Raw genomic sequence first — 20,153 nt, 5'->3', positions numbered from 1 at the left:
TTGCTGTGAGGCCACAGTGCTGACCACTGCACCACCGTGCAGCCCTGAGTCCAACTCATTCCTAAAATTCATACACGATGAAACAGCCATAGTGCCTTGGTCATCATATGCGCCTTTTGATGGTGGGGACATGGACACCTGGAAGGACTCCGCACAGACGAGGATAACATGCAAAATCTGGGACTTCACCCCCTGTTTTTTTTTTGGCTGTGAAGCAGTGGTGCTAAACACTGAATCACTAACACGAGTTCAAATAGAAGTCCAGGAATAGCAGTCGAGGAGCAGTCCAAGTAGCTGATCTGATTCTGCTCCGACTGCACTTCGAGGTTGCCACGGTGACGCTAACTGCTAAGTTTCTAATGAAGAACTGAGCTGAGAAATACCTCCTGAACTCATTAATTAAAGGCAGTTACTGTGTTGCACACTGACATTCATGGTTTGCGGTATGGAAATAGTGAGTTAAAAATATCCTTTTTTTTTTTAGTTTCCCTCCTCTCAGCAGGAGTCTATGGGACAGTTGGAAATCCACCCTGTCACTCGAAGCAAACCGGGTCTTTTGGCTGGTAAAGACCTCTGTTAGAAGACATATTTATCCACGTTCTGGCTAAACGACGTGTGAAGAGAGAAGACTGTGGCTGCAAGTTCAAAAGACATTTTCGACATCAGTTCAACACCTCCCACTCTTGCCTCTGAGAATTCCTAAAAGTCTTCTTTTGCAACTTTAATAAAGCCAAATAATCTTCTGCCCTTTGATTTATGTTCTTGCATAATCCCAACAGACAGATTTATGAAACCAAACATGACATCCATCTTATATTAGTGAGGTGCAGACGAAACTAGTGTTAAAGGAAAAAGATCAAACAGGCCGGTGCAGGAAGTTCACCTCGGTGTCTGGCGGTGACATAACTACAAATCCAACAGGCTCGTTCCACACGTCAGTGCTGCAGCTATAAATGAACTACTGTACCAGGTATTATTGCTTGCTGATTAACGCTATTGTCGTCTACACTGGTATGACAACTCAGGCAACATAATCCCAGCCATCAGAGACGGATTAGACGTGTTATTAGCTAATATACCATAGTGTGACATCCCCGGATGATTGTTACTGGTGTCTTTCTACGGAGTGTCTCGACACATCATGTGATCAGAATGACTGCGTCGCACATTGACACTCTTTGTGGGGTTTAGTCGGTAGGTTTTCATGACTTTCATTGAAGCTCATGATGACGAGGCAGTGTCTGTGTCACGGGCTGGTGACTCATCAGTGCTGCGGCTGAATCCGTAACCTAATCGCCGTCTGAAATCCAATTCACTTTATAGCGGCCATCTGGAGACATACATTGTTTCATAACACACGCCCCAGTGTCAAATGGCAGAAACAACACCGGTTACCGCTGGTTACAAGAGGCCAAGGTCACACGAGAAACCATCATCTGAATTTATTGTCTCATTATCTCAGCAGATCTCTGCAAAATTCAGCGAGGAGTTCTACTATAATGCAAATTCAAATGAAGAGAAACGACCCAAGAGCAGCACGTTTCAGTTCATAATCATTTATTTTCTTTAGAAAAAGAAACTATCACAACTTCATTTGGTTACTGTACAGTTTCTCTTCTCATAGTCACTCGGTCTGATAACAGATTGTGATTTCATGCTGGAACACCAAACCTCCTCCTACTAAACACACACGAGTACAACATGACAGTACACAACTTTCTCTTTTCCCACTTCAGCATTTGACAACCTCTGATATTCTGACGTGAATACCAATAGAAACCACTTCTATAAAATAAAAAAAGGAGACAAGAGTAGAAATCCCTGACAGTTTCACTTAGAAAACAAAAGGGACGAGAGAGAAAAAGAACTCTTTGAGCCGTGTGGTCCATACAACATGCACCTGACTTTTTGTGTTTTGTGTGTGTGTGTATGTGTGCGTGTTTGGACAGCACCATGATTCACTATAAATGTGAGTTTAATAGGTTCCCTGCCCTACATGACACAGTGAGAGTAGGGATGGTGGTGGTGGTGGTGGAGGGGGGGGGGGGGGGTGAGAGAGAATCTAGGTCACATTGTGGAACATGCAGACCCCCTTTGCGGACACACTCTCTCTTGCTCTCAGCGGACTGAACTGCATGCATGTTCATCCGCCGTCGGGACTGGAAGTGGAGCAGAGTGGATAGAAGATTAAGGGATGTATCAAGTATGTCTCCCTGAGAAACTTTTTTCTTTTTTCGGTACCATAAACACCCATCTTTGTCACTGGCCTGTACTGTCAATTCTTCTATACGTCCCCAACAGAAGAAAAAGAAAGATCTTAGCTCATACTGAACATACAGCCCTTCATGTTGCCTCACCATCTTTCTCACCTTGCGCTGGTCTTCCTCACTGCTAGCAGTCACAGCAGCTACTTCTGACTTCCCTGGCATTCACCCCTCCTATATCTTTCTCTCATATACACAGATATGAACAGGACGCGGCAGTCTCACACGAAGCAGTTGGTGGAGTGTGGTGATGACACCTTCGTGAGAAGTGGAGCTACTGCCCCCCCCCCCCACCCCAACCCTCACTCTTTCCCTCACATGGGGGGGGGGGCTATACTGTCTCCATGTGTCCTACAGTAGCACCACGAAGCTAAAGAACACATGCCAATGTCACATATTGAGCTGACATGCAAGCACCGGGAAAAGGAAGAAAAATGAGGGAAGGAGGTCAAGACTTATTGCTAAATTAAAAAAAGAATGCTTTCTTAACTGTTCACTATGTAATGCCAGTCCCTCGTTACTTGTGTGAAAGCCTTTTTGTTGTGTAAATGTCAGTGTGTGTGTGTGTGTGTGCGAGAACTAGAGCATGATTCTTTTACTACGAAATGGCGGCTGAACAGATCTTAGCTAGCTAACCTGATAATCTCTGTAGCCCTTTTCACTCGGGCGAACGCCGCCCCGGGAAGGGGGGGGGGGTGTCCTCTTGAGTGTTAAGAAAGAGTATGAAGTGTGAGGCAAGTGACAGTGCAGGTGTGCTTGAGTGTTTCACTAAAATAAAACACTCACGTGAGAACAAACGCCGGTTCAAAACATTAGCTCGTTGACAAAGCTAGCTGTTCGCTCACACAAGGAGGATTTATAACAAAGCAGTATCTAAAATCAAACCGTGGCTGTTTATAGAAATCCCACAGCCGCTCCAGGAAATTATCTGTATAAAAACTTTAGAGTTTCTCTTGTAATGTCTCTCTCTCTCTCTCTCCAGCTAATATTAAAAACCAGGAACTGGGGTGTCGACACCTCTCAGTAGAAAACAAATAAAAGAACAACCAAACAAAAGTTTTAAAACCTAAACTCCACCTTCTGCTGGACTCTGCCTCCTCCTGAGGAGTGCAGAGGAAGTGGAGCGAGAGAGGAGATTACAGGGACTCTCTCTCTCTATGAGACCAGTTTGGGTAGGACCGTGCGGAGAGGTATGGCCTCCCCTGAATCTCCCATCATGTTGCTCCTCAGTTTGTTGTTGGCAGCTGTAGTGCCCAGGCCCGGCCCCCCTTTGGCCAGGATAGAGGGGAAAGAGGTGCTGTGGTGCTCGGGGAGCCGTTTCACTGTGGCCCCTTGGCTCCTCTCTGCTCCAGGTAGTGGTTTAGGCAGCCGACGATACAGCCAGGGGTGTCTGAGGGCCTGACCAGGGGTTAGGCGAGATGAGGGGTCCCAGTCCAAACACTTCTTTATGAAGTCAGTAAAGGTGGGGTCCTCGCAGCCCTTGAGAGCAGCGCTCCACTCTTTGCTAGCTGGAGGGCCTCTCATCTTGCCGCGTCGGGAACGTGACCCTGTCAGCACAGTGGCCCCCGTGGGTAGAGTATTGGCTCCACAGTAGCGAGGGTGGCCCTTGGAGTTGATGAAGTTTTTTGCCCTTTTGGCTTGTTCCAGAATCTTCTGTGGAGGCATGCCCAGCAGCTCCATGACACAGGCCAGCTGGTCCCCCTCGTCCTCTCCGGGGAACAGAGGGTAGCCAGTCAGCAACTCGGCCAGAATGCAGCCAAAACTCCACATATCGATAGGAAGGCCATAACGCGAGCCGAGGATCACCTCTGGCGCTCGATAGAAACGAGACTGGATGTAGGTGTACACCCTCTGGTGCTCAAAACAGCTGGAGCCAAAGTCAATCACCTGGTGGAGGGACAGAAGAAGCATGTGAGTGAACGAGTGCATCAGATATACAACACCTCACAAACTGGCATAAGAGTGCAGGACGTCCTACCTTGATGCCGCTGCGCCCCTGCTGTTTGAGCAGGATATTCTCAGGCTTGAGGTCACAGTGGATGATTCTGTGCCTGCTCAGGGCCTCGAGGCACTGCAGAATGGAGTGAGCAAACTTGCGGACCAGTGGCAAGCTGAAGCCCTGGAACTTGTTGCGCTTGATGAGCTCGTACAGGTTCATGCTCAGCAGCTCAAAGGTCATGCATATGTGGTTGCGAAAAGTGAAATTCTCTAGCATGTGAACAACATTCATGGTGCCGTTGCGATCCTGTTTGCGCAAGTGCTCCAGGATGCGGATCTCCTCCTGCGCCTGCCGGTGGAAACGCTTCTCGTTGCGGACCATCTTAAGAGCCAGGTGCTGCTGCAGTTTGTGGTCGTACACCTTTGCCACCTGGCCGAAGCTACCTTTACCAATGATCTGAAGAGGCCAAGTGAGGGGGAGAATTAGGTTACCAAAAATTTCACCGCAGTTTTAATGCCACGACTTTGGGCACAAGTAAATGTGACTCACCTTCAGAAACTCATAGCGGTACGCCAGGTGGTCATGGGGGACATGGATGTAACCGCCTTGCTCATCGTCGTAGCCACAATTGTTGTTCCCTCCAGCAACGGCAGGCCTCTTCTTGGCGTTGGGTCCCACAAAGTACACATCTGAGTAGGAGTGGATCTCCGTCTGCTCCAGGGTGGTCAGCTGAGACCGGTACAGTCTCATAGCCTGGTCCGGAGTGAGGGGGCCACACAGCTTCCCACTGTTCCCAGCTCCATGTGTGCCAGAGGATTCAGTGGAGCCTTTACTGGATTCAGTGCTACGGCGGACAAGATGGTGATGAGCAATGCCGTACCATGTGCAAGCCTTTAGCGACGTGATAAATATGTGACAAAAGTTTCTGGCATCTGTGCAGAGTTCTCACCTTTCTCCACTTTGCTCCTTGGACAAGCTGGAGGTTGGGGCAGGCTTGCTGGATGTCTGACCAGTGGTCCCGCCGTTCTGAGTGGTTGCTGTTGTTATGGCGTTGATCTTCCGATTGTTGGTGGAGTCTTCATAGAGGTACTTGACTTTCAGCTGGCCACCTCGCACAGTCACCTGATCCCTCATTACACCCTTGTTACTGACAACCTGTGAGAGGAGGTGGCAGGTAGAGGGGGACAAATGGGAAGAGTATTAGAAAACCCAGTTAGCGCACACTCTGATGTTGCTCCAGTCCAACAAGAGAGCATGAATACTAGACTTTCCTCATATTTTTCTATACTCAGACTGTAGTTTTCTACAGACTGCCAATAAGAATTAATTGTAGTTCAGAAAATTCCTGATCTGAGAGGCTATGTATGTATGTGTGTGTGTGTGTATATATATATATATATAAAAAACATATGCTATGGAGCCTACATGTTACATAGATGTCGCTCGTATCCATATCACGACATCCAGTAGAAAATGTGGCCAAATTTATGTCAACTCTAGAAATTCTAACAGCTCAAGATGGATTGTTCTATCATCATAACTAACATCACCAGCTAAATTCAGAGCCACATGATCTGTTTGTGTACGAGTGAACCAGCAAAACTGGAACCAAATCCAGTCTGGTAAGGAACTGAGCAGCAGCCCAGACGCCAACCACCATAAAAGCTATCCAACAATCCACTCCCTGCTTGCCTATCTGCCGGCAGGTGGGTATCGAGTAAAAAAGGCATGTTTGGCAAAAAAGGTTTTCTGGGGGGGAAAAAAAATAAAGCTTTTCTGGATTTGTAAATTCCAGCAAGAGTCTTGGATACGTCCAGGGCTGCTAATAGTAGCTTAACGTTGTAACTAATAATCCAAAACTGAATTACACAACATTTCACATTTATTTACACCCAAAGAGGCCAAAACAATGTTCGTATCCAACAGTGCAACAGGATTTGCTAGCTAGAAAGCTCTTACGCCTGGCTCTCCTCCTCACTCTCTGGCTCTTACCACCAGAGAGAACCACAAGATTACGGAGCCAAAGGGAAATGACAGTCATTACGGCTCACGAACTCTGTTAATGTGACGCACTTTGACAGACTCAAATGAACTTGAGTTTTCTGTATACTGACAAAGTGGAGAGGTACATTGGCTGTCTGGTGTTCTCTCACATGAGGAATTTGTGTTTGTAAGAGACGTTTAAACCATCTGAGTGAGGAGAAAGACAATTTTCAATGCCGGAAATCTGTGGAGAATTTCAGCTTCAGCCTGTACGCTTAGCAGAGCAGATCTGTGCCAGAAACAAGCCGGCTGATGACGACAACACGACCAGGAAACATACATCTAAGAAACAGGTGATGACATACGTGTGTTGAAAGCTCCTAAAGACAAACAACAAGAAAAAAAGAGACTTGATCTTGCATTCCAGTCATGACAAAAGCCAAACCAGGTGTCCTTGCATCTAACTATACTGGGTAGTCTGAACTAGTTCCAACAGCCTGACAGCTGAGCCAGTCTCATACCACTGCTGTCTGAAAACTGTACTATAAACACAGTCATCGATTGACCCCCTCACACACACACACACACACACACACACACACACACACACACACACTCTCTAATGCTGACATAAAAAAAAAAAAATCAAAACCTTTCTACATGTTGAACAGACTGTGATGGATTATAGATTGACCGGGTCGGGGGTGTGATGTTTTCAAATAACAACAACAACAAAAAAAAACATTGTAAAAAGTGATCAGAATTGGAAGGAGTGCTCTTTAACTGTGGTGGTGCTGAGGGTGGGGAGATCACGGTGTGCAAATATAAATGGTGCAACAGATGGAGAAGAGCTAATCTCTTAGAAACACCTAAGCATGCTTTTCCTCTCTCTTGAGCCCAGACACACAGCATACGTGAAAACCCAGTCACTCACACACACACACACACACACACACACACACTGACAAATCACACTCATTCAAGCTGAGTTACAAAAATCACAAAATTGATGTGGCCTAGAGCAGCGCTGTCCCCTTTCTCGCTCATTATAGTTGTATTATGACCCAGAACTAAAGCACCACTACAATGAATTAGTTTGCCTTTCCTTCATACAAAAGATCAGGAATGACTGATGGCTTTACTAGCTCACCAGAGCATGAGGCACTTCTGAACACAACCGCCCACTCAACTGGAGCGAGCTGCTGTCAGATACATTCAACCGAGGAGGACATTTACCTCCGCGAGTGCTACAGCGAGCGTGATGGAACGGACAAAGGCAGATGAACAGGACAGGAGTAGGAAACTTGGTGGAACCTCTGCGAGAGCCCACTGAGGGAAGATTAAATGACGCAGAAGAGGGGGGACAATGTTGGTGATTTTGTTTGTGGGTCACATTTTCAAGCCCAATAAGTCTTTACATTTTACATGGAAGCAGCCTTTTCTCCTCGACTGGTGTTGAAGGCTGTAGAGAATCAGTGTGTGTGTGTGTGTGTGTGTGTGTGTGCATGTGTTTCAGTCATAAAGGCCATTCAGGGAAACAACCACAGCAGAAAAGTGCTCAACAAGGGCCAAAACTAAAATCTGTTCACTATGACAGAATGAATGCAAACCCCTGCTAGGACATCATTTACCTGACGTATCCTGCTACTACACAGCGACTACAAATGTCATAAAGCAAACAAACAAAAACGAAACTTTCAATATTCAACACCAGATATTTAATACAAACGTGAACTGCGATGTTTGGAGCTCCACTGGGAAACAAAAAGCTATGATTGTGGCAATACTATGTAGTACAACTACAACATACAATACTATTCAAGTCAGAACACTGCATAGTGAAGTTTCTCCTGGGGCGAGGGCTCGCCAATTATTACAGTACAAAAACACACCTTTCATACTTAATTCACTGTTTGGGGTAATGTAGGATTACAGGCTCTGCAGAAAACAAAAACATATCCCCCCGATTGTCCTCAGCTGCTCTGCATAAACTCTCAGGGATCTGCAGGGTTTCCTGAGGACTCTCAGAATAACGTCACAGCCTCTTGGGGGGGGGGGGGGGGCAATTGTTCCTGATGGTCAGATAGCTTTGCTTGTTGAAGATGGCTACTGGGAAACAGCTAGCTTTGCTGGAGGTGCCTGACACAGGACAGAGTGTCTGACTGATATTTTACATAGCTAAAAAAAAATTGACTTTAAACAACAGCAACCTCATCTCAAAAATGGGTCAGGAGGTGAGAGAAGTCATGTATCAGACAGCTACTTGTCTAATACTAATCTATCCTTTACAACAGCGTGGTGAAAGAAAATCTATGTACCCGGAGGCACGGAATCAATAGCAGTCACATGTTCGTGTGATTGACTGGTATAAAAACTTGACAGCATTATGCAAGTTGAAGATAAGAGATAAGCTCCCCCCCCCCCCCCCCCCCCCCAAGGAGTGCAAATGAGATGAACAGGAACAGAGATGGGTGGGGAATGTCTCTCTGAGGAACAGGATGTCTGGAGACAGACAGGAAATAGGGCTTTGCTTGCTTTGTGTCACATACATACATATGTATGTGTGTGTGTGTTTGAATACTTACTGTGTGCTTGGGCATGGGGGGCAGCCCAGATGGACTGTTTGTATCCGTTTCGTCTTTAAGGATGTGGTCTGTCCTCATGTAAGAGTCATACAGACCATCACTGTGGCGTGCTGAGAGGACAGAGAGACACCACTACATTAGTGTGACGATGCAGAACCCTCAAATCTACAAAACAGTCTGAGGATAAAAGCCCGAACAGAGGACACATCCGCAGAATGCAATCTAATCTTGGCCAGGCAGACAGAATCTCTTATTTGTGGAAACCAGTCAAAGTCCCATTGATTCGTTTGTCAATCTATCCTGTATGTCCGACATCTGACTTGACAAAAGCTACTGATGTGTTAAGACCCAGCAGACCCGGGGAGGATGGTCCTCTACAGTGCCAAATCATGCTTGCCCACCTTAACTGTGCAAAGGTCATTAATAACAGATTCAGCCATCGGATCTATTGTGTCCAACACATTGTACCCAAGGCCAGGGCTCCAACCTGACCAGCTTAGACGGGGCTTAGGGTTCCAGATTGCTAGCACTGCAAGTGGTATTATTGGCCTAATGGGGAGAACAGATGCCTCAGTGACGACAGCATCTTTCCGTCTACCCATCTGTCTTTTCAGGCCTTGTCATGACCTGCTCCCAGGGTCTGACGCTAGCCACAAAAAAGCTACACTGTGGCCACCTTATCTTCCATGTAGGTGGCCCCCTTTGCAAACATTACAGCGGCATTCACATCAGGATTCCTTTGCACAATTACCTCCAAAATTGTTCAAAAACTGTCAATAGTGCAGTGTTAGCACAACAAGGGTACCTGTTGATGCCCAAACACCAAGATATCAGAGCGATGGAAGTGCTGGTTAGCAACACTTACTCAATCAGCTAACATGATAACAGAAGAGCCAGAGCCGCAGCCTACAAAATAACAACACTGGTTTGTGTTTGCTTGCCATCAAATCATGGAAACGATATCTTCAGGTAACTTTTTGTAAGACGTAGAGAAGTAGCGGGCCACATCTGTGGCGCGTCAGCTCAACTCCTTACTATTACGTAACCCGATGCACCCCTGGTAATGTAATGAATGTAAAGTTAAGTGATTCTAGATCTTTAATATCACATCTTAACAAAATCCAAATCAGTGTTTAGTCTGGGCTTAGAATTAGGCCAACAAATTAAGAAGCTAGGTGGCCCAGGCTTCAATATAGAAGATCATCTATTCCTGGCTCATCTTAGATGTGCTTAGAAACAGAGCTATTATTTGGGACTGGCGCCTTCATTCAGGGACACTGCACACTCGCCTCAGCGGTATTGATCCAAACACTTCATGTTAAGTGATACACAGAATGAGAGCAGCATTTGGGAGCGATGCAGAACGCTGGTTACTCAAATGACGAACCCCATCAGTCAGCTGTTCACCTCGACAGTTGGTAAGCACACACACACACACGCTTTAGTAAGACCAAGCTGCCCGGATGCACATCGAATCAATTTGTCCCAAATGAGGCTGTAAGGACGAGGCATTTTATTGCCGTTGTGTGTGAATAGCTCATTATCACAAACGCACGAGTGTGACAGGCTCAGTGTTCTGTCTGTCTGGACCCTGAGAGCGTTGTAACCATGTGCAGGTGCGTCACAGCCCATGTCCCTAGTCAACAGAGCAGCTCTGGGACAGATTAGAGCTACTGCCTGGATACAGACGCATTAGACCTGCACAGCACAGCAAACAGGGGCATTAGGGCTCTACACACAATGTTAGACAAGCACCGACCCCAGGAGCCCAGCACCAAATCACCGCGCAGGGGCTCAGCACTTTCTGCACGGGGTGAGAGCAGCCACGGTCCTAACCTCTATGTAACCAAACATCCAGCCAACTATGTATACCTGGCATTCAGCCCTCCACGCTGTCCTCTGCATAGCAAAGGGTAAGGAACAAGGTTCAAACAAACACACATACTGCAGCTCATGTGTCGTAAAACGTGTGTGGTGGTGGCGGTGGTGGTGGTGGGGGGGCCACAAGTTTCAGCGTTCCTCCTCCTCCTCCTCCTGGTACTCTTAAAAATGTATCCTTGCAGGGAAGGAAATCTTAAATGTACACTGCAAGGTACATTTGGGAGGTCCATCAGCGATCGGTAATGAAATGGTGATGATCCAGCTCACATGCAAACCTCTAGAACAAGGAGGGATCCAAACACAGAGGAGGGGAGCATAAAACAATAACATGGTTCAAACTCCAAAACAGCTGTAACAAATCAGCTGTGGCAGATAAGATATGAGAGTCTGATGGAACAATAAACGCTTCCAAGGAAGACACAAACACACGAGCGTGATTCCTGACCTGTTTCCAAAACACAACTTTCATGATGGAGTCAGGAGGGGTGTGAAACGACCCCTGCATTGTGACTTGTGTTACAACCCCTGTCCACACCAGGACACTGCGTGACATTTAAGCCTGGAGCCAAGAAAATAAATCGTCAATCAATCAAAGCCATTTTGAGCCCAAGATATTTCTGTAAATGCCTGAAGTTTCTCGAGGATGAATCAAACACCGTGACGTGACAGGCAGCTTGTATCGCTTTAAGCTCGGCTACACAAACATGTGAAAACAAAACAGCATTTAGAGACATTTTGTTCAATACTGTGTGATAGTTACCTGTTGCTATTGGGCCCTCTGGTTTTCTGCTTATTATCATCATGGCTGCAATCAATGTGTGATGCCAGCATCCGAAAGAAAAAATTCCGGGATAAAAACAGTGAAAAACAAAGATTCTAACTAGTGTCACATCGCCAACGTAGCCACTAGCATTCGAGCAACTTTGCCGTGATCTTAGCTTCCAGTTAGCTTCGATTTAAGGTTTCAAATGCACTAAACTCGACCTATTCTCCCCTTGGGGTTTGATAACTTCCTTCTTGATTGTAATCCTTGTTTTACTGAAATTTGTCTGTTCGGTGTGCTGGCTAACATTAGCCTTGGGAAAACCTGAGCAGGCGGTGGGGGTCGCTTCCCTCAACTAGCTAGCCAGCCAGCTAGCCACCAAACACTGGTCCGCCCGAGAACCGTTCCCTGTGTTAAAGATAGTCCAAATATTACAGCTTGGTGGTCTGACCCGTGTGCCCCTCGCCTTTCTCTGTCGGTACAGTGAGTCGATCGAGAGCACCATTCCCGTGATTATTCCCGGTTAGCTGATTTTGTAGTTAGCAAACAGCGATGCTACCACTCGTTGAACCCCCCGGATTCCCCCCTCCTTCGGGACAGCTTGGCTTGTCTTCAGGGATGGCTAGCCAGAGCGGGCTAGCTAGCTCTTCTCTTGTCCCATGTTAACGGCAGACATCGACCGAGGGATCCCCTTCGTAGAAACCCGTCACCTGTAGTCAGCGCAACAAAGCAGCAGTGTTTAATCCGTCCTCTCTCCTGGAAGAGTATCTTATTCGACGCAGCTGTGTGTTGTTGCTATGGGCGTCTTCGCTAGCCTGGGAGTCAGCAGCAGGCAAACAGAGGGCGGGACCGGGGCGGGGCTAGGCTCAACCCCGGGAGAAGCAGAAGAGCGCCCCGCAGTGTCCAACCGGAGCAACTAGCAGACGGTGGGGATTGGCATGGATGGATAAGTTACTAAACAAATTGAATACATTATAGTTGGATAGCCGAAAAACGTAGAAAAGTTATATTATATATTAGTAAAAGAAAAAAATATTAGCTTTGACTCTTTTTAAGATTAGCTTTTATTTGTATGTGCAGATTAGCTCTTCTTAGTTACTCTCATATTGACTGTTTTGAAGCTGTAAGAATTCCATTTATTCGACAAATTTTAATATTTGCTGTAGTTTTCATGTGACAAATACAGATACAGGGAAAAATTGTCCAGCAGTTACTGCTGATTTCCAACGCCTGTACAGAGAAGCCCCTTCAAAATACAACCAAAGCAAAACAAAACACAAGTGCACATCAAACATGCTCACTAACAACAGACCAAATACACTTGCTGTCTTAAATCTTTACCACTAAAAAACCCTCACTGGTTCTCTATTTTCTGATGGGAAATGTGATCCTTTTTTTCTGTGACAGCGCATGGAATATGCTAATATATTTGCTTGGGGTCTTCCAGAGGCACAGGCAAATCTAAGCTATCAGGGTGATGAATGAAGGACATAATCTGCAGAATAACCGATGGCGAAAATATTTGCGAGGTGGAGCAAAGCGTGACTGCTCCTCAGCACACGGTGCCTTTGGTCATGCACTTAGTATACCCTTTCAAGAAAGCTGAACTGTGGGGTGAAACTGGAGCTCTATGCCAGGCTGAATATAGTTAGGAGGGAGCAGGGTGGAGGACGGGCAGACAGTGAGTTCAGGCCGCCATGAGAAGGGGGACAAGCTAAATTCAGACAGTGATACATGCTGGGCAGAGGGTGATGCTAAACATAGCCCTTTCTCAGAGGTGAGAAGAGGGGGACTGTCTATATTTGCTGCCATAAATAAGCTCACTGATACAGTTTCAGGCAGTCCTCTGGCCATCAGCCCACCCTGAAGGCCAACTCGGCCATGTTGATTATTCTTAGGTGGTGGTGTATAGAGAGAGTAGGGTGACAATAGCTATTAATTTAATCTGCTGATTGCACTTTCATCCTAGAGGGGCTCGAGGTGTAAGTGTAAGGATCGAGAACTTCTCTGAGCTTATATAGTGAATTTATAAGCACTCAAAGAGATGGGGCCAGGTGCAAAACCACCCTGATGTTTCCTTGCAGGGTTTGGGGTGGGGGTGGGTTTGTTTTTTGGCTGTATTTGGTCTAACACCCTGTGACAGACACTGACACCTGTTGTCGTGGTGGTGGTGGTGGTGGGGTAACAACTTAATTTGCCCAACATTTAAATTAAGATTCAGCCCCAAAAAACAACCTTTGCTACTGATGTCTGAGAGTCTCAGCAGAATTTACCCGCATCCCACTGTGACAAATGAATGTTTCAAATTCACACAGAAATACACGCATCTGCATGAGGCTCCCGTACTGTTTGTGTGGTATCGCCACCTGCTGGCGTTTTGTAAGTAATACAAGTTGGTTCAAAGAGGAAAATAAGTTCACTCTGTTAAAGAATGCTCACATCTATATGTCTGCACAGTAACATGAATAAATAAATAATAGCTAAATCCTAGCACCTTTGCGCTAATTCCCATTCTTATTTATTTGGTTGCATCTAATCACACAGAGAATTAAAACCAGTTCACTTTCTCCTTCATTTTGGTAACTCATAAATCATGATAAAACAAAGACACAAGTCCTATAACTCAAAAGTATTGATTTGTAGGGATTTTCTTCTTCAAAGATAATGTCTACTTTGCAACTTTCAGTCAGCCTCTGTATGAAAAATATTTCCGACCCATAGATGAAGTGTGTTGAAGTGTGGAGCTGTCGATCTATTCACAGGGAGCCATGATGTCAACTCTGAAATATGAGACGTCTTCAAATGAAGAGAGTGACATGACCTCAAGCGGTGGTTCATCATAAAGCTGTGTAGGAGCCACTCACACATTAGATGTGTTTCCATAAAGGGATAACCTTTTATTTATTTTGTCAATTTTCATATTCTGTACAGTTCTACTGATATATTTATACACACTTCTTCAAATAAAAGTTGCAAAAAAAGCATTAAGTCTCAACATCCTTGACACGTGGATGGTTTGAACCATGAAATAAAATAAATAACACACACAGGCACGCACGCACACAAACACACACACACACACACACAAGGGGATAGGAATGATGAATGAGTGTTAAGAAGGAAAAAAAAAAAACACCCCAAAAAACGAATTTGTACACATGCATAAGCACTCATACACACACACACACACACACACACACGCACTCCTGTGTGCACAAACATATTGGCTGGGGCACATGACACAAAAGGCACTGCCAGCAGGAACAGCTTAGGCTTTGGGTGGTGACGTAAAAAGCAAGACTGAGAAAAATGTGCTCATGGACAAGTGGCCTCATTTATGGATATTTCTGCAGAAAAAAATTGGGAAAATGTGCGTGAAATGGTTTCGGTCTTCTTGATGATGGCATTTATTCAATGATGCGTGTTTGCCAAATATAATCCAAGCAAATTAATTTGTAATGTTACACGTGCACTCAAATATACTGAATAAGTGAGGTCAAATGAGGGTGCGCTAATGACACACTTGCTGTTAAAACACTATTCACATTATCCTCACTGCCCTACCTAGATGAGCACACACACCAACCCACACACACACCAACCAGAATGATTGATACCAAAAGAATATTTTTTATCATAAAAAGTTAAACCATGTCAAACCTTTTTTCCAGTGTCTACATAATACATATGCATTGCAAACACATCATTAATACATCACAACCATCATAATGAATTTCATATATTTCTTTTCGGTTGTTTTCCGGTGGAGGGTTAGGGAGAAACCGGCGTCCTGCACCTCTATATTGGTTTCATTTTTCACATACATCACCTTTAACTTGATGACTGTCTAATATCAGTTCTCTTTAATAGATCTGTCCTTCTAAGCTTTGGTGTAAAAAAAACCCTCAAATGCAACCTCATAACAGTGTCTTTAAAAAGTCAGGAAATGTGTGGAAGGATTCATACAGGCGGAGTTCTCATGCATGGCCGGTTACTTTAAGAGGGAATGAAATCATAGTTATGTGAAAGAGAGCTGGGGGGGGGGGGGGTGTTGCTGGGTCTGACTCCCTCGTTGCATCGAAGTAGGAATAACAATTAGTGATAAAACAGATGAGTTTTGACAAAGTTGGTATACAATGGAAGAGGATTCTCTTTCCCTTCGTTAGGTTATTTCTTTGTTTCCTGAGAAAAATCAGGGAATGGATAGTGCTGTTTTAGCCTTGCAGTCGTCTTCTGTTCCAACGTCCGACTTCAGATACAGTCTTCTGATGTTGGACAGACCCTAAACCCCTCCCCCACAAATCCACAGCTTATATTCCTGCAATTAAAAAAAACCTTTCTGTACATCAGATGTTTCTATAGGAAATAAGACAAACACTGGTAGTCCTTTCATTCCCAAGGAGATGCTGCAAAAGTAACCATGTGTTCTGTTTCCTGTGTGTGCATGTGTGTGTGGTGGTGGTGGGGGGGGGCTGACAGAGACTCATGCATAAGTAACACTTGCAGTAGCAGCAGCAGCAGTAGCAGAAGAAGAGATAATCATTAAAAACACTGTAGATTCATTTTCAGTCTCAAACCAGAGTTACGGATCATTCGGACACACCTGCTTCTCTCCTCAGGGAGTGGACGTACGCATTTAGGAGTGGTGGGGGTGGGGGTGGGGGTTTGAATGCATCCTGAGAAAGGGTGTGTGTATGTTTGTGTATGTTGAGGGTGGAGACAAGTTCAGCTCCGGCTCCAGTCTATGAATAGATCATAGGTCTTGGGGGGGGGGGGGGGGGGTCAGTGTTCAAAGGGTCTGTGTCTTCCTGGGTTGAGTTTCTAAGGTAACAGGTGAGGGGTCAAGGGTCATGTTTTTGTAGAGCTTGCTGTAGTTTCTTTCTGTACGCAGAGTATTTATTCTCCACTGCTCGTACACGATCTGCCTCCTCCTTTTCCAGGATGACCAGGAAGTTTTGTAGCTCAGGGACAGAGAATGCGTGCCACTGTTGAAGAAACAAGATATCGTTACAAACTTTCTCTAAGAGTCCTTCAAGAACCGTAAGTCGGTGCGCTTCCTCACCTCCACCTCTCCAGTCTCGTTTTCTTTAAGGACAAAGCTGAGCTGCTCTGGGTCAGGGCCTGCGATCAGTCTCAGAAGGAGAGGACGCTCGCACAGAGGAAGCTTCTGGAATAGATCTGACAGAGAGAAATAAAACATGTACTCAGATTTATTGTGCTAAACTGACGTCATCATGTTAATGAGGCGGTGATTAGGCCTCACCTTGTCCATCACGGTGCGTCTGCCTGTATAAAGCGAATTTCTGAGGATTGTCCAGCACCATGAACTTCTTCAGCAGGCCCTGGATGACCTCGCCGGTTGTAGTCCAAGAGCTAATGTGGACCTGCTTCACACAGTCACACGGCAAGTAGAACGATGTTCTTTTCTCACTCTGCCCAAAGTCCGTCCCCTCCTGGGCCTCTGACAGTGCTTGAGTTTGGCTGCCTAATTGCTTGAACACTACCTCAGTGCTGGACACCTCCAGAGAAGGCACCGTGACTGGCCGGCTGAGCCTCAGGTGGACCTTAATGAAGCCTGTGTAGGATCCATCTGAAGCCTGGAACGGAGCAGATAAAACATTCATAAGGAGGGGGAAAGAACTGCGTAGACTCAAGACCAGAGGGTAAAAGTGAAGTGTTTGAAATGTCATAAAGTTGATTTGCTGTCATGATATATAATAAGACTTAAACACATCTTTAAATTAAAAATGATCTTCATCCAGCAGTTTTCTTAGTCCCGACCAACTGGCCGGCGTGATTTCACAACAGAGATGCATTAGCTCCCTTCCTTTGCGTTGTTCCTTCACATCATCAGCCATGACTGAAATAACCACTCTGATCACCATATGATCCCTCATATTAGCAAGAGGAAGTTAAGATATTGAAAGTGATGTAAAAAGTGATTCACTGTTAGCCTGCTAAGCTTCACTGCTGACTTCTGAGACTGTGTCTTCATGACTGCCACCTCCAACTCATATCTGGATTGTCACGATGCCGGAAAAAAATTACATCACGATGGCAACTTGTTTGACGTGTGAATTGATGCTTTGTCAGTTCAGTCTGTGAATTAAACATCAGATCGCTTTTAAAATGATTGTTTTCTGAATGAAGTGTGGATCTGATCGTCTACAGTTCAACACGGTCCGACGGCAGTCTGTGTTAAATCAGTCTGTCTACATTGTCACGGGTTAAATGCAGTGAATTGGAGAGGGTAGATCGGGACTTTCTCTGCTGATGTCATGAGCTGGAAAAAGTCTGGGACTACAGATTTAACACAGAAACTAGAAACAGCCTGAGAGTTTCAACACAAATCTGTCAACTTGTACCCCCGATGTTCTCTAATTACAACAATGACTTGGCAGAGACTGTGCTGATGGACTGGTGGCCTCACTGTAATGACAAGATGTTAGTGCACCCTGCCAAGAAGTAGTCTCACACACATGCCACAACTAGTATTTGGACCGATTAATCTATTGTGACAATGGACCATATTAATTAGCACGTTTCCTTCCTGTGGATTCATATTTAGTTAGAAAGAAGCATCAACTCTCAAATCGAACTTATAGCAAGTTTTAATGTTTGAGGATTTTCTATGTCATCATAGGACCATTCACTGTATCCACAAAAAAAGCATATTCAAAATTTGTGTTTTTCTATTTGATATCACAATTTACGCAGCTTGCAGCTTTTAGCCTAGCATGTAGCTGTTGCTTGTGGCTGTTCGGATTAGCAGTATCTGAATGATTCCACAAGGACAATGAAGCTCCTGTTTGTCAGTTTTGGCCGAACAACATCTAACCATGCATTCTGTAAATGTTGTATATGTGGACACGATAAGAAGAGGATCAAAGGTTATTAGTGAAGTGAAATCTAATTGAAACCATGCTCCATTTATCACTTTGAAACATACTTCTGTATCAGTCCCAACTCCATTCGCTGTCTATTTGAAAAACAATGAGTGGTTTGACATAAAACTGCAGCCATCAATGTTAACTCACCAGACTCATGCCTTTCTTGGAGATTTGAGAGTTATACTCATCTATCCTGGTCCGCACCTCTTCCTCTGAGAGGTCTTTAGTCCCTTGTGACTCCTCCTCCTTTGCCTCCTTCGTCTGGATGTCAGAGACAAAGACAGAGTATTAGTCTTAAGCACATTTACACTTCGCTTGCTTTGCACAAACAGAGCCACTCTCTCACGAACATCCCTTCTGCATTCTATCATTTCTTTTAATTATGACAACCCCTCCTTCTCCTGCCCTCCATTTTTATCAGCCTCAGCAAGAAAAGCTGCAGCTGGGACGGCAGCTGATGGGGACACTTCACTATCCTGGTCGGCAGGGTTGCACCAGCTCTTCTGCTCGGTACGGGTACAGGAATTATTGTGAATGGAGCAAACTACACATTCAGCAACACTGGAGGAAGCAATGAAAGAAGTGGGAGCGGAAGGAGAATCAAGGGGGGGGGTAGGCAGAAAACGAAGCGAGTAAGGGGTAAGGAGTGATGAAAGAGCGGCTGCTGAGCCAGCCTTAGCAACACAGAGTTTGACTAGGTTATTTATAGTACAGTGGGTTGCATCCTCCCTATCTCACAATACAATTTCTTTTCCCTCTCTTGTTCATTGGCAGTTTGTGGGGCAGGGAGAGAGAGAGAGAGCAATAGAGATGAAGAGCAGTAATCATTCCTGAAGGGAAGTCCTCTGGTCGTGTGATGGTGTCACTCTCATTCAATACTACAGCTGTGTGTGTGTGTGTGTGTGTGTGTGCGAGAGAGAGAGAGAGAGAGAGAGAGAGAGAGCAATAGAGATGAAGAGTAGGAATCATTCCTGAAGGAAAGTCCTCTGGTTGTGTGATGGTGTCACTCTCATTCAATACTACAGCTGTGTGTGTGTGTGTGTGTGTGTCTTTTTGTGTGTTTTATATACTTTTGTAAATGTAAGTAATATAATATAGTCTGATATATTTGGCCTGGTATTTCTATTATTTTTCATTTATTTAGTGATGTATTTTTACATCTGGAGGGCCAATTGGATCCTCATGCCGTAACAAATTTGGCCTGTGTGCCCCACGTTGGACAACCCTGCCCCGGACCATCCGCATGGTGAGGTTGTTGTTGATCAGATGAACAGGTGTTAGCTGAGTAACAGATGTTCAAACAGACCAGACACTTCTTGCTGTATAGATAGATGATCTCACTGACATTCTGAAACACCATCTAGGTGTCTGTCACCATCACCGACATCGTCCAATCACAAGGCTTTGTCTGACTACATCTCAGAGTAGCATTAACGTCCCCCTAGTGACTCGGAGACAGAGCGAGTGGCCTTAATTCGTGGCATCCAAGCTCTGGCCCCCAAGTTGCCGCAAAAAATAACTTTTATGAGATTGTCACAACTCGACGTGTGTGACCTCGCTGACAAGCTGCAACATGAAATGCACTGTTACCTTGAATAACATTCAAGACATGATGGATTCTCTCTCTTTGAACGTGGCTGGAAACATTTGGGATCAAATGCACATCTCAGTATATGTTCGATAACTTTAAATCCTGGAGAGGACAGGCCTTGTTTATCATCCAACTGCAGGTGGGCATCTAAGTTGGCTGTTCGAACCGCTTTGTAATGAGTGTATACACACACAAGTATGAGACTTGGACAGTTCTGCCTCTGCTGCTTATGTAACAGAGCAGAACAATCAGGGGTT

The 20,153-nt window shown here is 45.2% G+C and overlaps 2 protein-coding genes across 3 annotated transcripts in view; both read right to left on the bottom strand.

The window, feature by feature from the left end:
* Nucleotides 1-1,473: 1,473 nt before the first annotated feature.
* On the bottom strand, nt 1,474-12,261 carry dyrk3 (dual specificity tyrosine phosphorylation regulated kinase 3). Its single transcript, XM_086198964.1, has 6 exons — nt 11,413-12,261; nt 8,772-8,881; nt 5,153-5,358; nt 4,753-5,047; nt 4,243-4,659; nt 1,474-4,151 (listed from the first exon to the last, which is right to left on the bottom strand). The coding sequence occupies exons 1-6, from the start codon at nt 11,453-11,455 to the stop codon at nt 3,420-3,422; spliced, it is 1,803 nt and encodes a 600-aa protein (XP_086055090.1). The 5' UTR covers nt 11,456-12,261; the 3' UTR covers nt 1,474-3,419.
* Nucleotides 12,262-12,984: 723 nt separating this feature from the next.
* The window catches only part of rassf5 (Ras association domain family member 5), a 30,787-nt gene continuing 23,618 nt past the window's right edge, over nt 12,985-20,153 (bottom strand). For both annotated transcript variants that reach the window (XM_086198962.1, XM_086198963.1), the window contains exons 3-6: nt 18,453-18,566; nt 16,679-17,012; nt 16,478-16,593; nt 12,985-16,400 (exon numbers count right to left, since the gene is read on the bottom strand). In XM_086198962.1, coding sequence (XP_086055088.1) covers nt 16,257-16,400; nt 16,478-16,593; nt 16,679-17,012; nt 18,453-18,566 — 708 coding nt within the window. In that variant the 3' untranslated portion in view covers nt 12,985-16,256. The remainder of the gene's footprint in view (nt 16,401-16,477; nt 16,594-16,678; nt 17,013-18,452; nt 18,567-20,153) is intronic.

This window comes from Aulostomus chinensis, chromosome 3 (genome assembly GCF_037954235.1).
Source record: "Aulostomus chinensis isolate RoL2024-O1b breed Wild chromosome 3, RoL_Achi_v1.0, whole genome shotgun sequence".
Taxonomy (NCBI): domain Eukaryota; kingdom Metazoa; phylum Chordata; class Actinopteri; order Syngnathiformes; family Aulostomidae; genus Aulostomus; species Aulostomus chinensis.
Note: the sequence above shows the minus strand (reverse complement) of the source record. Positions and strands in the feature narration are given on the sequence as shown.

Excerpts from the sequence above, each read along its gene's own strand:
- dyrk3 (XM_086198964.1), bottom strand. The coding sequence starts at position 11,455 with ATGATGATAATAAGCAGAAAACCAGAGGGCCCAATAGCAACAG. Across the intron at positions 5,359-8,771 it reads CCCCCATGCCCAAGCACACA|GTTGTCAGTAACAAGGGTGT; the intron begins GTAAGTATTCAA and ends CTCCTCTCACAG. Across the intron at positions 4,152-4,242 it reads AGGGGCGCAGCGGCATCAAG|GTGATTGACTTTGGCTCCAG; the intron begins GTAGGACGTCCT and ends TCCCTCCACCAG.